Source organism: Vespula vulgaris, chromosome 8, assembly GCF_905475345.1.
Source record: "Vespula vulgaris chromosome 8, iyVesVulg1.1, whole genome shotgun sequence".
Classification (NCBI taxonomy): Eukaryota; Metazoa; Arthropoda; class Insecta; order Hymenoptera; family Vespidae; genus Vespula; species Vespula vulgaris.
The window spans coordinates 7149508-7168316 of record NC_066593.1 but is presented as its reverse complement, the minus strand read 5'-3'; the positions used below and the strand labels follow the sequence as shown (position 1 = coordinate 7168316).

General features: G+C 35.3%; 1 protein-coding gene across 2 annotated transcripts in view; it reads right to left on the bottom strand.

Moving 5' to 3' along the window:
- LOC127065688 (protein O-mannosyl-transferase TMTC1-like) overlaps positions 1 to 18809 on the bottom strand; it is a 151592-nt gene that overhangs the window by 83053 nt on the left and 49730 nt on the right. For both annotated transcript variants that reach the window (XM_050998418.1, XM_050998419.1), the window contains exon 2: positions 9208 to 9385. In XM_050998418.1, coding sequence (XP_050854375.1) covers positions 9208 to 9385 — 178 coding nt within the window. The remainder of the gene's footprint in view (positions 1 to 9207; positions 9386 to 18809) is intronic.

Sequence of the window (18809 nt, the reverse complement as noted above, 5' to 3'; positions counted from 1 at the left end):
CTTTAATTTTTTTCCTTTGCTGTTTTTCATAGGAAGCACGTTCTCAGTCTTAACGAATAAGTTTGAACTTCTTCCCGAACACGTCGTCGAATAGATTTCCAAACGAAGAAAGATCAAAGAAAAAAGAAAAATAAGAAGAAGAAGAAACTAAAAGAGAAGGAGATTTTAGAATCTCACCGTTATGAATCGCGCAATCAGAACTGAAATCGTTTTGAAGTCAAGATCCCAGACAGCTGATGCCCTTTTACTTCCGGTTCCTCCAGAAAATGTTAGACTCAACGATAGAGGTTTTAACTCGATTCGAGAATTAACTTTCCTTCGAGACGAATTTACTCTCTTTCAATTGCTCCAATTCCTTTACAATATCTAAAGCGAATCAGATTCGGAAGTTCTTATGATCTCTCTTACCGTTTCTAATGACGATCAACTTTATCGATAATCACTACTTTCAAAGGAGATAGAAGTAAAGTTTTGTAACGCGCGAATATTCTTCTTCACGATTTCCATTTAGATAATCCTAATATGTGACTCTATCGATGATCAAATAATTGCGTAACTAATTAAGTTCGTTAACAGATATAAGTTACATATATTCATTATCAATAATTCGAATAGAAAAGTTAGGAAAATGTAAAAAATCGATATGACTTTTTTCAGAATACGAAAAAAGTAAGATTATAACGGAGATAAGTTCAAGAAATCGATCTACTTGACGTCCATGAAAAATTGTAAAATGAAAACGTACGATCAATCGAAATCGATTGCTAAGAGAAATACGACTTTGAGATCGATCAGCATCGACAATGCTTTCCACTTACGAACTCACTAAATTACAAAATATTTTCCGAAAAAAGTTTTTTCTTTCCGTTTTAAAGTTTAGCCAACATCCTTTGGAAGAATCTTACGATGCATTTTCAACGGTGTCTCAACATTAGGATCCAAGAAAGAAGCGAAGTTTAGAAAAGATGAAAGAGAAAAGTTTCCCGTTCGGGCGAGAAAAACGAAGTTAGTTCTTTCGCTTTGAGCAAATAGATCGTGCTCGAATTAAACCTATATGATCGAATTTCATATGTCATCGATGTTTCACAATAGAATGTCATAAAACGTTAAAGTTCAAAGGAAATAAAACGATATCTGATTTATTCATCGAAAATTAAACGATATTTAATCTATTTATCAAAATAATATGAAATATTAAGTCACTGTGAATTGTAATTAATAAAATATACGATTATCAACACGTGTTGTTTATAATTTGAATTAACGAAAAAGATATGATTATTAAATGAGAAGACAAATGAACTATTTGTAATGAGTAGTGATATTCGTAGTATCGAAAATTACATGAATATTAGATTATATTAGGAATTTCGTTCTAAACTGAATTTTGTCAATCAGTCATAAATTATTAATATCGGATCACATTTTATATATTTCTATTACACACGTATTGATTTGGATAAAAACACTGAAATAATTCTGATATGATGCCAATCTGATTTTGTGCCAATATTCTTGAGTGTGATATCATATAGAGTGTAAAGAACCAAAACTGGAAATAAAAATGATCGACGCGTAAATGAAAGGGGAAAGCGTAACCCCTGACAACAGGTGGCCGGAAATATTGAAAAGAATCCTAAAATTCGTTTCTTAAGACTTGTTCGATTGATGGTTCGATAGACGTGCACAATTCTACTCGTTCTATTCACAAAATATTCAAACTCACGAGGAAATTTCTTTCTCCGATAAAAAAAAAAAGAAAAAAAAGAAAAGAAAAAGAAAGAAAGTAAGTAGGTATATCCTATGCCCACTTCTTTTCTCTTTATCTTTTCTTGCTCGAAACGAACGACCCCGATGGGATTCGACGTGTAAACGATATCACTGACTGTCCATTGTGGCCGACCGATAATTCTTTCCGCCTCGTCGCCGAAAAGTCGGGAAACTTTCGGCTTCCGGACCCGGATTCTTTTCCTTCATAAATCAGAGATAAATCACTTTTAAACTGGCTCTGTTAACTCCAGGTCGTCGTGGACTTGGATAGACCAGTACCATTCCCAGTACTACCAGCACCGTCATGGTGCTATCGGTAGCGAGAGCCACCAGAATCGCCATCCTTGAATTCCCTTTGGGAAGAGAAGGATCGTTGGAATCGATGAGCCACGAGATAATGAATATGTCTCCTAAAGTCTTTTAAAGTTTCACGCAAAAAAAAGAAAATTTTCTCGGGAGAAAGAATTGGCTAAGGGGAAAAGGACTGAACGTCCACGATTAACATAATCGAATCGAAGAAACGCTTGAAAGTCCCTTCGTCGTTTCTTCCTTCCTTTATATATTAACGGAGTCTCTCTCGCGGAAATTTCTATTACCCACTTTATCTACCTTTCCCTGATGCTTTCCCACGAATTGTCGTTAGACAACTTCTTGCGGACGGATATTCTACATTTTTGTGTCCTATCGACGAATCGTCGATAATAGAAAATTCCTTCAATAAATCTATGCACTTTGAAATACGATCAATATCTTTGGAATTCTACTTATTTCAACAAGCTTATCTATCGATATCTAATACCTGATTATACTATTCTCAGTTATTATGATTATATCTCACATAGTAACATCACGTACTAGGAACGCTTTGCAAATAATCGATAAGTAATCCCTCTATTACGTAATAATCGCGCGCGCGTATTTGATGTAAAATACATTACAGTTCTGAAACTCGGCACCTTACCGAACATACAAATTAATGTAGATCTATTGGATCGTTTAATGAATAATGGAATAGTAATCATAATAGATCATAGAGACTACTTCTAATTATCTAAGTTATATAATTAACACCATTAATTCCGTTAATGACAAGTTTTGTAATAACCATTCTAACGATTGAATTTGTTCTTATTAAAGTTCTTCGTATTAAACATTGCAATAAAATACCTTGCTAAAGCGATAATGATCCTATGACACGCTATCAAGTATCTCATATATTCGCTGAGTTATATAGGCCGTTGAAAACGGATCGAGAATATCGAAAAAAAAACTATTCCCTTTTCCCTTTAAAACCACTAGAAGATAAAGCTCTCGTTTTCAAAGACATCCACTTCTCTTTACCTCCAATTTCCTCGTTATTTACGAGACGTCCGAAATGACTCCCAGTGTCGTTTTCTTCTGAGTTTTCCCGCCCTCTCGATATCCTTAGTTTCCTTTCTAGACGACCCGTACTTTCTCCTTTCGCAGATCGACCTGAGAGTAGACATATGCTCTACGAAATGTTACTGCTTGTGGCTCGCCCTATAGTATCATTGTTTGTTCGCTCGAATTTTAGATAAAATACTTTGGCCGTTTTCTCGGAAATGTTTCTTTCAAGGCCCACGGATAGGGACGGTATAAAAACTTTTTGAAAACCGCCAATATTTTTAGCAAATTCACATCGATAAAGTTTCGAGAGTTATGCACGGATCGATATCGAAATTCTTTAAGGTCGTACGCATTGTGAAACTCTGCGGTAGATAAATTTCATTATTCTTACAGCCATGGATACTGTAAGTATAAAGTGTTCATGTAGAATCTAAACGCAAGTTCCGCTTATCTATATGAACGTATCGAAGTTTTATTTCATACTGAGTATCTTGCTTTTACCGAATTGAGGTTACTTTTGAAGTTATTTGAAGCGAAAAATTCAATATGTAGGAAACAAAAAGTTTTCTTTAAAAAAAAGCTGGGAATTAATTAAAGAAAAAAAAATACATGTGTAAAACAACGTATTAGTAGAATGTAGAATTAAATAAATACCTATACGTCGATAACTTTAAATATAAAAGGTCTCTGTAATTACTCGTTCGTTATTTTATTCCTCTTAATGAATCCAATTATGAAGGGGAGAATCACGTATTTTATCCGGAATGGATTATATCTTTGTCAAATAGATACGGAGATATTCGCATGACCAGGAACTGGAAAATAGTTGAGAAAGACTCTTTTCAAAGCAATGGAAGCGCCTACGATTTTATGAATGATTTCACGGAAATGGACGGATCGAACAATACGTGGAAAATGTTCTGCTCGCGATGATCATCCTTTACCTACTCCAAGAATAAATACAGGACATGTTCATAGCGCTCGACTTATCTCCTTTCCCGCTAAAACGTTCGGCTTCTGCTAAGGCTTCACAACGAACACCTTCATCATCTCCCTTCTTTTTTCCTAAGCCGATACTCCTTTCCTCATTATTTGCATACTTTTTCTCTAGGCTTTCTTTGTTCTCTTTTTCTCTCATTTTTCCTCCTTTCTTCTTTTCTTCTTTATCACTTTCTTGCTTTAACTTTATCTCCCGTTTTTCCTTATTTAAATATGAATATCCCTTTCTATAGAAGTATCCAAAAATTTTATTTCTCCTTTTTCCATCTTATTCTACTTTATCTTATTTTATTTTCCATCTTTCATCTTTTTCTTTTTTCTTTTTCTTTTTTCCACTACGTTGTACCTATCACTTAAACGTATCTCTGACGTTCGCGTTAATGTACGCAACAATTTCGATTTTAATACTCCTCTCTTATTCCCGATAAAAATGCAGAACATGAGGGAGTCGTTAAAACGAAATATCGATTACTCGTGACATTTCAGACTGAATAGCGTTGCCACACGAAAAGCAACACGGCGAACGATCGCATTCTGACACGTCACGTTTACGTTACAACGTTCGTATGTTGGGACACGCCGTAGAACACGTCTATCATGTGCTTACTTCGAAAATTAAGTATTTCATCGCGAAGTGCTAACGGCACTGTCGTCTCTACAAAGTGACGACGTACTATATAGATGTACTATAGACAGCCTACATTAGCAACGACGTGGTTTAACGGCGCGTGTAACTCAGAAAATTATGCGAGAATCGTACCTACCGGAATTAAGCACTAACTTTTCCGCACTTGTTACTCGGAGCTTTGAATTTCTACCCTCCAACGCCGGCTGTCGTAACTTCCGTTGAGCTTTACTTCAACCTGTATATTCAACCATATTATAAGAAATAAAATTGTGAGCACTGACAGATCTGCTAAAAATCGCTAAAATCTTCTTAAAATTCGTCGAATATGATTTAACATTACTTTCATTTATTACACGTTCCATTACTCTTTCTTTACGAAATGCGCTACGAAATATGTAAATTACATAGTTTCGTATACTTAGGAAAAAATCAGTGGATCTAATCTTACGTTTTATTTATAATATCGAACATCGTCGATAGCTAGAAGGGATAAGAGAATATCGAAAGAAGATACGATACTCTCATAAAATGTTATCGGCTAAGTTTGCATTTTCCTGAAAATCTTCTTACGTAATATCGGATAAAAATGAAAGGTAGAAAATTATCGGGAAAGATAAAATAACCAAGTAAAACTATAGAATGTACATTAATGTCATTAACCCTCAGAAATTAAAAATCCGCATGTATCTATTATACCAGTACATATGTATAATATCTATTACGTGCAGAAATTTTTAATGAAATATGCTCGAAATGACACGGTCAATTCTTGTGAGAAAAATGGAAGAAGAGAAAGGACAAAGTGAAAAAGTCTTGAGAAAAAGGTTTCGAAGTCCATCGACTCTCAATTATGTAGACGGATGAACTCTTCGAGGCTTTTGAAATTCTTCGATATAAATGGCTGGCGTTTATCACCATTTTCGATACCACCGGAGTTAGTGGAGTAGGAAATGAACTAATTCAAAGGCAGCGACCCGATGTTCCTTTAAACGAACAGGGAAGAAAACGATGAAGAAATGGGAGGAGAGGGTAAGGTAAGGAAACAGAGAGAAAGAAAGAGAGAAAGAAAGAGAATGAGTGAGAGAGAGAGGGAGGGTAGGCAGAGAGAGAGAGAGAGAGAGAGAGAGAGAGAGAGAGAGAGAGTTGAAGGAAGCATATCGATCGGTGCACCTTTAATAGACGGTGTTTATCGTCGTTTCGAAACTTTCGAAGCCCTTTCTTCCAACATAACACGAATGACTAAGGGGTTAAATTACAGACTCTTCATCTTTAGCGAGACGGAAAAGCATCTTTTGTGACAAACGACCTTTGCCCTTAACAAATATATACATATATTTCTCTCGAAGCTAATTGCACGAAAATTACTTTTATTACATTTATTATGTGACTACATTGTCGTTCCTGCATCCGGAACCAACATGATTTTAACTTTCAACTTCTTTTACTTCCGTGCCTACGTGTAAATCAATATTCTCTAATAAATTTCACTTTTTTTTTTCTCTAATTCACGATGCTGGAATTTTAGTGAAATGAGAAAGCATTCATTGAGCGTCCAATTAAAAAGAAAAAACGAAAAACAGATGTCGGATGAGCAAATGAATCGAGAAATATCGACACCGATAATTATTATTAAAAAGCACGCAATAACTCTTGTCCTATTTTACATTTCTATTCGATTGCCCAATGTTACCGTACTACTTATACTGTTAAGGAAAAAAACAAGAAATCTGATTGGTAGAAAGACTATTGATCCGATTAACGATTTAATTGAATTCTCAGCCTATTAAACTTTTTTCAAATCGAAAGAGAAAATAAGGAATTGCGAAAGGGTGAAGTTTTACAAGAACCGATCAATCACTAACGCACGACCGACTTTCGATCATTAACGCGAGTTAAGGGCTATATACCAGATGAAATCTCACTCTACAAAACGAACAAGAAATGCTGAAGCCTTGTTGATCGATCGATCATCAGTATTTTCCGAATCGTCGTCGAGCAACGAATCCCAAAGGCTTTCCATTTCCCTCTTTCTTTCTTTTTCTCACTCACTCTCTCTTTCTCTCTCTATCTCCCTCTCTCTCTCTCCATCTCTTATTCTCTTGATAGAGCAGTTCACTTTCCTATTCCAAATCAGCCGGAGTCCTTTGTCCGCATCCGTTTACATTAGGATCGAGCGCTTCGACGGCGTCGCACTTAATTACCGAGTTTCCTTTCAGCACCTGACCAAAGGCTTAATCCGACAACCGGAAGTGGACTGCGCTTTCACGGCTTGATCATTTTAACAGACACCAACTAAGCGATGCTAACCGATCGAGGAGTAATACCGTGCCATTCGTAAATGTCTATCCACTTGATTCGTACAATCCATAGGTCATGCCAGTAAACTGTAACGGATTAAATTCTACGTTTGTCTTATGTACGAAAGCGAAATTGAAAATACTTTCGACACGATATAACGGATGACATTGTTTCATGGAAACATTAATTATGTTTGAAAGTTGTTTAGCTTGAAAGAGGATATCGCATAATTATATATTTCGAAACCTTTCATCATTGCTGAAAGAAAAAGGAAAATTAATCATGAAGGGAATTATATGAATAAGTAATAGTACTTTGAAAATCTTAATTTATCTGAATGACGGAGCTGTTATTCTCAACAATGTTATGCCATATTTTAAAGAAATACACAGGAAAAATGCAAAGAATGTTTAAGATATATTTTAAACTATGCAAAGTAGAAAAAGTTGCGCCAGTGGTGATTTAAACGGACTGATCATTATCCAGATTTAACGGGTAGCAAATAATATCTGACTTCTTCATCCGACATACAACGTGATAACCGAGTGAACGCGGTCAGCGAAAGACAGACACACACGCAATAGCGATAATGCACGCACCTGATGTAAACGGATGCGGTGCGTGACCGGCCGAGTTGGCTGCTCTCGTAATGAGTGGTTAGAACGCGCGAATCGATGTCGTGTGCCATTGGTAATTCTCTTTGATAGAGATCAGTGAACGGTCTAATAATTTGATGCTCAAAGGAGAATACGTAATTTTATTTCACGAAATTATTTAAATTTTTCCTGGAACTATTTTCAAAATAATCATAAAATTAAAATTGAAAAGAAAAATATATTAACAATGGAAAAACGAATAAGCCAAAGTATTAGTAAAATGTACTATAGAAAATTTCTATATAATCTAAATTGTATTATAATTTATGTGAAATAGATACTATGTTGAAAAATCTGTTGTAAGTGTATACATATGACCTAACAAATTTATTTTAACCATTTTCTATAATTTATCTGAGATTAGATCTCATGCATACCTAAGCTTTCAAAAATTCTGTACAAATGAAGAAATAAAAGATCATTTTCAAGAAGATGATTCTATTCTCGAGACAGATGTATTTATATATCCACGTCTATTCGCAAACATACTATGAACCGTTATCGTTTTGCAAATTTTCTCGCTCGCTTTGTCTATGAATAGGAAAGATTTGAGGGAATAGATGGGATGTGACACCAAATCAGAGAATAAGCTACGTTCAGGGCGATTTTGATATCAGACGAATATGTCATAATCCTTTGTAATCACCGTCACATCGATCCAGCGGTTGCTCACCCTACCAAGCTCCAATCCCTGTCCGGTCATCCCTTTTCACTCTCCTATCCTCGACCAAAAGTCTCATCGTCTGAAATAGCAGATAGCTCCGACAGGGCCAATGAACACAACGGACCAAGCGTTATGCGCTTAACCGAAGCAGGTTAAGTAGACCAACGTCGTTATCACCGTCGACGAATTTCATTGTTCACTCCTACCCTTTCATCCCCTTCTATGTTCACTGACTGCTTCTCCTACTGATCTTCCTGACGCTTCGATCGGCTTAACGAAAATCCGATGTTACCTGCACTTAATACCAACACTGCACGTAAGCAGACACTTTAAACGAAGTATCCATTAAGGCGGATTATTAACTATTAACAAGAACCCTCATCCTGCTACAGAACTCCCAGTAGGATGCTAATCGTTTGCCGTAGCCATTTACTCGAATCCAAGTTGTTCTTGATCTGGTGAAAATGATTTAGTCCGGCTCGATATTCTTTAATAGTATCTAAATATCCGTAGATGATTGCTAACGAGCTTACGAAATCGTTCGATTACTGTAAAATGGTGAAAAATATAATGTAACTCTCTATATCTTGAATTTTTCTACTTATTATGTTTTTATAGCTAACGATACACAACATTTGTATCATAAAAAATACACTTCAAAAGATGCGAAAGAGAAAAAGAGAGAGAGAGAGAGAGATTTAAGTACTGAAGAATTATTTTTAAATTAAATAGCATGTCTTAATTAAAAAATATTTTTAAATAGAACGGAAAGGAGTGGTTTAAAAGAAAAATGCGTTTTATAAGATCATTAAATTTCTACTTACAGCCTCGGTATGAATAGGATGAGCGGCAAATAACAAGCCGGTCAATGCCGCGAATCCAGGACGAAGTGACGCCACGGTTAAGCTCACTCTGGTCACTAAAACGCATGCCGCGGCGTGTAACGCGACATTCGTTGCGTGATACCACGTTGGCGTCAGGCCTGACATCAGATAGTTCAATCTAAAAGGGAAAAGAAAAAGACGTTAATTCATGCGCATATCGTGTATTTTATTATTCCTTCCTTTTTTTGTTCAACATAAAAAAATTATCAGAGTATGATTTCAATATCATAATTTAATAAACAATTAACAATATTTCTGAATGTATAATAATATTATTATCAATCTCATAAAATATTTTTAAGTTATTATCTTCCAGCTGTGATTCTTAAATACAGATTTTCCGAAAGAAAGTGCCTAAATAATATAACAAGTCGAAGAGAAAAAAAAAAGAAATAAATGGACACTTTGGACACATCTGAACTGAGACTGCATGATCTTTGCCAAATCCATTTCAAAAATCTAATCTTCATTCTGGGTGGATAATCGCATTTCGTCCGATCTTTGCCAAATCACTTTATACTCCCAACACCCTTGTATATACACGTACGTGTACATGTACTCATGGTGAGAGCAAACGTTTCATGGAACAACCCTGCTTTGAATAGAACGCTCGTCGTGATAAGCAGCTTCGCTTCTGGCTCTTGTCCCTGGAAGGCAAATCAGGTCGGAGGTATGTATGTCGAACACACATACATACACATACCTACACATATATACGCAAAGAGAGAGAGAGAGAGAGAGAGAGAGAGAGAGGGAAAAGAGAAGAGAGAGAAAGAAAGAAATAGAAGTAAAGAAAGAAAGAGCAAGGGGTGAAATAACAGAAAGAATAGGCAGTGCACAAAGATTCGTGCGCCTGGATGGAGAGATGAAAACAAACATCGTAGTTGCTGACATGGCTGAACAATAATTTTTGGAGTCTGCAGACAGCATAAGTTTGAAGTTTCTATCCGTGGAGCTAAGTTTGGAACTGTTCCAGGTGTCAAGGTGGAAACGTATCCTGTCGCCTCGTTGGCCCCGAATCAAGCACCACGATCAAATCCATCCTTATATTCTACTAAAATTCACCTATTGTTTCTTCATTTTTATTGATAACTTTTCTTACTTTCAATGTATCTGATATTATAAAGATAACGAAACGTTGAGATATTCGTATCTGAATTTTCTAATTTTCCAATATTCAGACGTTATATTGCTCAAAGATATTTAACGTATCCAAATGAAGATCAAAAAGAGCTGAAAATTATCTACGTGTTTGCTCACATGAACCACTCGAGCCGCTTCGAGACTCGAGCTGTCTGTCGTGAAATGAAGTATATTGGACCGGCAAGTATATTATCGCTCTTAAACGTCGGTCAAATGTTGACAGAGTGCTACTATCCTGTACGCGTGCAAACAAAGTCTAGGTACGAGCGTCGCTTTTGCAGGCAAAGGATTAATATTTTCAACATTTAAATGGCTCACTTCAACTAATAAAGTTCGCTTTCGCCGTTCAAATTTGACAGCAATATTGATATTTACAGAAGAAAGAGATGTTTAATGCCAACCAACGTATCTTGCTCGATTATGAATAATATTATTAAGAAATCAGAACTTCTTGAAATAATATGATAAAAAGAATGCTGCGAAATAAGATTTTAACTAAGTTCTCCACTGTGCGACACTTTAATGAGAATTATTCGTTTATTTATGATTTTCAAGTTGTAAAATAAAAATATATATAAAAAAATAAGATGGCGATCAAGTGAATCGTTACTCGCATCTGACCATAGCAAGAGCTGATACTAACCATCCGACCACAGGTGCTCTCTTACTACTGACCAACCACGACTGGCTCTATTACTACTGTTCGACCACACCAGCTTGTAACTACTGGATGACCACATTCGCCGAACGATGCTTATTCGCACTCCGTCGTTGTTATCGATCGCCATCGTCCTACATTTCTATCGAAAAGAATATTGCAGCCTTCGGAGAAGATATACTTTTAATAGTTATCCAACCGATTTTTCGATAATGACAAAATCTTTCTTCCGCAATACAGTGATTCGTGTCATGATGAAAATTCAACGAAATTTCTTAATAATTAATTTTATATAAGATTATTAGAAAATTAATTTCTTATCACAAAATCAAACGTAATCATCTAATTACACAATTCGCTAGATTCATAACAATGTAGAGTACTTGTTACAAAACTCAATGTACACTTAATGTTAAAAAGATCTTTTTCAAGCGTAGTGTTTTGTGATAATAAATATTTACGAAAGTTTGCGCTAACAACGATAAGAATCTTCAAAAAGCAAAGTTTAAGTAAGCTCGCGTAACGTTGTCGAGAAGACACCTAATCAAAGGGTTTAATTAATTAACGACGTTATATGTAACGAAGAGATAAATTGTCTTGTAAGCTTCTTAAGAAAATGCTCTTTTCTTTTCCTATTTCCTGTCTACTTTTCTTTTTAGCTAAGAGTCCTTTTTGAAAACGGAATATACTGAAAAGGACGAAAAAAGGCAGCGAACCTTATCATAACGAGACATTAAAGCGTTGAAGGATGTCGTTAAATCTGACTGGCTCAGTTTATTCTCGACTACGTTTTCACCAAAGACGACTCTCTTTCGCCCTTTCGTACTTTTTTCACTACCTTTTCCTTCAATGAAACTTCTCGAAATACGATTCGAAGTAATAGTCCTCCTCGAAGTCCTCAGCCTTTTAATCTTAAAATCGACATCTTTTTAAACACGATGCAATTTACATATTTCATATTCGTGAAAAATCATTAACTCGTTTATTAATACCCGAATAAACATGAATTTCGTATAGTGTTTTCTTTACTTTTTCTTTAAACACGGTAAGAACGTTAGAAAGATCGAAGGAAATTTTTGCAAAATTTCAATCAATCGGATGGATAAAAAATTTTATACGTAGATTTTTGTAGATTCAGTTTTATCTAAGTAAGTACAATCAGACTTATCTAAAAGATAAAAAAAGAGACGAAAGTTTGCAAGATTTTATCAAAAGATCGTATTTGAAAAATATTTATTAGTCTTTTTTAATGAAAGAACTTAGATGTATACAAAGAGGATGGTAGCTTTAAAATATTCAATGATTTATTTGATTGATTCTCTTGCCAGAAGATACGTGATCAGGAGTTTCGAAAAGTCGAAAGCAAGTCTCCTAAATCATTGAGTTCCTATCGATGTATCGAAATCGGTATCCAACCAACGTTAGTATATTCGCTACACGAAAGAATTTCGATAACGTCTTACCTGGCTCTCCTGGGTTTGTCTACTCTTCCGGAACGATAATCGGTTCTACCGGCTACAGAGAGACTACGGAAAGCTACGGATCTACAACGCCAAGACAAAGGAGAACTTTTATTTCCGTTCCCAGAGAAACTTCCTCGCGCGTTGGATTTTCTCTTTTCGAAATATTATCTATAGAAATTCCATTAGCTCACGCGGGCAGGATACGTGTGTCTCTTGGATATAATAGAAATTTTCTGAGACCCGTTTCTTCTTGTACCGGTAATTCTGTAAGCTAGGTATCCACTTGTTTTAAGGATTTTAAAAAGAAAGAATTTTCAATCTTTCTTTAAGTTTTCCTTTATAAGGTTTTAATCGTAATAAAATAAATATAAAATAGAAAAAGGAAATGGACATAATCGGAAATAATAATTAACAAATTCCATTTTTGTATACGTATATTTTAATTACAGAAAATAAATTGAAATGGAAGAGAAACGTTGTTCGATCGAATCCTAAAAACCTCGAACAACTCGGCAATGTTCGATTTATCGGATTGCTCTACCTTTAACTAAGAAAATAGCAACGAAGCAAAGTCTCGATCTTTTCCAGTAGAAAATTTCTCTCTTGGATTTAGAGCATTACGGAGTGATAAAAGAGAAGGAAGACCGATAAAAGATGCGGTGAGCGTATGGGTGCAAGAAAAACGTAACCGAGTCCGAAGTTTCAGATACAAGGCACGTACACCGTCGTTCTTTTGTGGTCCGCAAATTCGAGGTTACATCTTCGAAACGGGCAGGATCGAATCTAAATTCTTTCCTCGGTTTAGCCCCAACGTTCGAATACATATATTTGTCTCCTAATTATTTTGTCGCTCTAATTATAAGTAAAATTAGGAACTTTTTTTTACTAACGAGCTTACAACGTGGGTTACGTCATCTTTATTAAATAAATTAAACGTTATTTGTATTATAATTCTTTATTTCTATATTGTGGGTCTATCGTGTTAAAAATCTTGCTAACGATTATCTTGCCAATACAAAACTGAAAAGACAAAAAGCATTACTAAACCATAACTTTTGTTAGAGTTCTTTATTTTTTGTCAAACAGTTTCTTGTCTGGGCAATAAATTTAACTTCAAGACAAAGACATTTGTGCAAACATGGATAATACGTTTACACTAGCAGGAATTCAACACTATCGTAGACAAATTTTTCCTCTAACCAAACATTGTCTCTCTTTCTTTCTACGTCAAGGTCTTCCATTTACTCTGTTCTCCGTTTCAGTACCACAACTCTCATATCTTTCGAACCTTTCCAAAGCTTACACCGACGCTGTCTCCTCCTCATTTTACACAACCACGTATCTAGATCTGATAATACCATGAATTACGAGCGCTTATGTGCCTTGAGTGGTACCATATATCAACGGACGAAACTCATTCCTTTCACAGATTCTGTATTGGAAAATATGGCATGTCCACGCCGAACGTGATGAAGGACTCTCTTTCTGCTTTTGGAAAAGGTACGCACATACATTTGTATGCACGCATATAAGCGTATTTAAACACACATTTACACTCATACAAGCAACAGACTTGAAATAATACCTTATAATGATTATGCATTACACCGCGTCATATCTGGACATATACTTTGAAATTACACACTACTCTCTCCCTCTCTCTTTCTCTCACTTATTTTCATCAAGTTATCAACGTCCTTGCGTGTAAAGCTCACACTAGTCGAACGGTGTCGACATTACGAACCGTTGTACCTTCTGAAGAGAAAAAGAAATACGTTCTTATTTTAATGACTCTTTTCCATTGTAACGTACAACCAGATTATACCTTGATCTTTATTAATAGCGATGATGCTGCGTATTTGAACTTATTTTAAGAATAGATCAAAGCACATCTTTATTTAAATCAACTGCGTATGACATTCTATGGTTAGTACAATTTCAGATTTTTATATTGCTGGAAAGTAATTTATAGACTTATAGTAAGTCCGATTAATTCAGAAGATATTTCTACTAAAATTTTATACGCTCGATTTAAAAAAAAAGAGAACCTACTAATCTTCAAATTAATTCGAATTCGGGTATACTATGAAAATGTTGCTATAAAATATATAAGTAAAACTACAAGATTAAATGTTCGTACAATTGTAGGAAAAAAAATAAGAAACAAAAAAAAGAGGTTCTTTTAAAAGTGTAATTTGGAATGCTGCCACAAATCAATGATATCGGACATCGTTGATGCCTCTAAGCGAGAATCCGACTTACAGATTGTTCTCAATCCTCTGCATTGGGTTTCGCTTGGAAACACTCGGGGTTGGTTTCATTGCGGGCAGATTAGTTCCACGATCGACCGTGTCGTCGTGCCAGGAATCGTTAAGAAATGCTTCTGATTGTGAGCTTTTAGAGTAGGTTAATGTGAATAAAATTTGGAATTCACTGTGAATCTTTAGTAATTGATGCTTTTGGAATTATATATTAAAAGAATAATAATATATTTGTAATGCTATTACCATAAATATTTTGATGATAAATATTAAAGATCTTAATTGGTTATTTACATTTTCCTAAAAAAATTAATACATACCAAGTTGGTAATAATAATTGTAGAAAAAATAAAGAATTCGGGAACACGTCTTATATAAAGTAATAAATCATTAAGAAATTAAGTAGAATACCAGCCATTAATGTCGCTAACTATCGGAATTCAGAGGAAAAGAAAAAGATAGGTATTAAACTTTCGAATGACTCCATCCATCACGAAATCCCATCGAGCACGACATCCACACCTTTACGACCCTCCTTAATCGTCTCCTTTTATCGTCAACGCACGATCAGCTCGTTTAAAGCATTTACGACGAGCCTACTCTCTTTTTCAGTCGTCAAATAAAGACGACATAAAGATAATAACGCAGAGACGACGGAGCAACATAATTTCATTTTCCCTAGTATGTTCGTCTTCTCTTTCTCTCTTTTCCTTTTCTTCTTCTTCTCTTTCACTCAAAGAGCTATCTAGGAAACTGTAAAGGTAAAGTTCTCTTCTCTGCCACGAAACTAATTGTGTTCAAGCTTTCTCTTGTCTCTTACAATCAGCATTAACTATGAGGTCTGAACGATTCGCAGCAGTGAGAAAGAGATAGTACGCGTAAAGGTAATAGAAAGACATAGGAATGAGAGAAAGAGAGATAAAAGGAAGAAGAAATAGTGGGGAAGCGAACAATGTAGGACGAAGCTTATTAACGTCCAGGTCCTGTACTACCGTAATGAAATTTGTACGTTTGTGAGTGGACCAAGTGATGCATCGTCACGAAGAAAAATGGCTGAAGGACCACGTATTAAATTTAATCAAGCCTCGAATGAATGAAAATTTTCATTTTAATCACGTCCTAATTTAGATTCATACGAACGAGTTGTGGGGAGGAGGTATAAAATGGACTCACCTTATCAATTTTGCTCTGTAGTTTTCAAGACTTTTATATTTTATTTTCTCGGAGATTTTTTAACGAAATTTTAACGTGATTGGCATTTCTTTATCTGGTAAAACATATTTTGTATCTTTAAGGAAATTCAATCAGGAGTTGAATTAATTTATTATTTACTTTTAGTTTTCGATAGTCGATTAAAATCTATTAAAATAATAAAATTTTTCTAACGAAAAATATTCATTGTTCATTCCTTTTTTTTATAATTTATTAAATAATATGGAAAACGAACAAAGAGTAAAAAAGTTTTAACATGCGAGTACAATCTCTCACACGTAACGAGATAAATAAAAACCTGTTACTAACGAATTGATCTCGCGAGTATTCAATTTTCAGTAGTATTTGCACAAATGAAAAGACGTAGAAATCGGATTTACAAGCAGCTGTAAAACTCCCGTTTACGATTCTGCTCATGCACAACGACGTACCAGATTTTTGTTTTAATTTACGGCCTCACCATAGTAGCTCGTAAATATACGCCAACGCATTGCGTTCGAGCTAACAGCATGCGTGCATGCTCCGAAACTATTTCCTTCGACATCGTTAACCAATTCAAGCAAACACGATCAACGTCCAATTTAAAAGCATCTACTATTTTCTTGAAATTATTATTCATGTAAAACTAAATTACGTTATTTTAAACGAAACGATTTTATAGACTTCGCGGAATAGGATAAATACGCCAAAATGGATTGAAACAGCGAAGAAACGAAAATGGCAATTTTCATCGTCAGCCCAACGTTACGTTTCGCGATTTTAGTCGCGTGTCTTTGAATGATAAAAGGTCGTATATCAAAGAAGAAAAGTCTTAGAAGAATGAGACAGCCAACCGAGAAGCGTGATCGAGCAAAACGTACATTACGCTAGAGTGGATTTTTCAATCGCACGATAAGGCGACTTCTGACTCTATCGCAACTCGAATGAGCAAAATCACGCGAAAGGGCGGAGTCGAGTCGACGGTATGACGTAATTTTCTACCTCTCAAAGAATTTTCTTCATTTATCCATCATGTCCGATCGATCGGTTTTCATAAAGAAGACAATGTACAATATTTAGATGTAAACAGTATAATCTTCGTTTGTCTCGAGATATCGATTGATTTCTGGATAATTCTCTTATGAAATAAATTCTCAACTTTCTTCGTTTGTATATATGTAGGTACTACAACGTGCACGCAGTCCTCAAGCTATCTGAACTATATCCTTCTCCGGTAATGGGTGGCTGTTTGCGAGGTGGAGGCGCGTATAAATTGCCTCGCAAGAAGGTACGACTGGGGAAAAAGAAACGAAAGAGACTCGGATGAAAAAGAGAAAAAGAAAACGAATAAGAGAGAAAAAGTAGAACAAAAGGAAGACAAGGAAGGAAAGAAAAGGAAGGTAACTTCTCTATCCTCCCAGGATATTCAGGGCTATTCAGTTGCCAGCCAAGGAAAGAACGAGACCTACAATTCCGCGGGAAGAATACCTCTGGGTATTTAAGGGATAAAGTGCCACGCCAAACTAAACGTCTCCCTGCACCCCGTGTATGCTCAATCTCCTTATATCTATTTCGGTTATCTCTACCACCTACCACTGCAACTCAGTAGTAGTGCGGCGTACCAAAAGCGTATGAAAGCTAAGCCTCACAAGAGACACATGAAAAAGATGTACCTACATATAAATGTATCTATATGCCTATATATATATATATATATATATATATATATGTATATATATATATATATATAGCCGTATTTATATACATATGAAATAGGAGGAGACAATATCTTTTCTAACCGATTTGAAATACGTTTCCCGTGCCGGATATAACGACGCTTCGAAAATAGAAAGACGTGGCTCGATTGAGACTTACATCTAGTATCAAGTATGATCACAACGACAATGACAATGAAAACGCGAGGATATACATCTGAGTTTCCTCCTTCCTCAAAAGTAATCTCACTCGACGCAAAAGCCGCAACAACTCTATCCAACGGATTCGCCAAGGATTATCCTTTTGAAATCTTCGCACCAGCTCGTAAAAGAGTTGTTTAAACGTTCTCTCCGTTCTTTCTATAGCCGACAACGCTAGAAAAATGTAACGATTTAAATACTCCAAAAATATATTCAGCATATTTTACATTATATTTCATAATTTACATTATAAAGGAAGTAGGACATCTCATTTTTATTATGCAGAGTTTCCTTTATATACACATATGTGTGTGTATGTATATATATATATATATATATATATATATATATATATATATATGTATAAATATTATAGAGAGAGAGAGAGAGAGAGAGAGAGAGAGAGAGAAAGAGAGATCAAGATTGTAGCAGTCAGAGGTCGGAGATCTAGACAGCTGTACCATTCTAAGATTGTAGAGTCTGTCTTAACGATCACAGTAGCAAGTGACTAGATCGCTTGCAACGATCGCAGTTCTCTTCCCCTTCTTCTCCATTTTACTTCTTCGTCTATCTTGTTCCTTCTCTATTATCTCTCTGAAGTACATTTCTCACGTATCCTATCCTTGCTCTCTCGTTCTCTTTCTTTTGATATTTCTTGCATACATTACCCGATATCACCTCATATACTATTACACGAATACTAACCTATTTATTTTCATTTATTCAATAATAAATAAATAATAATCCAATTTCGCGGTTACAAGTTTAGTTATGCATTTATAGAATCATGTGGCAACGGTAACTATATACATACATACGTAATAATTATGAATAATAATTATGAATGGGATAAAACTGATTTGAAATAATGACATTTCATATTTATCCGTTTAATCCTCGAATATGAACG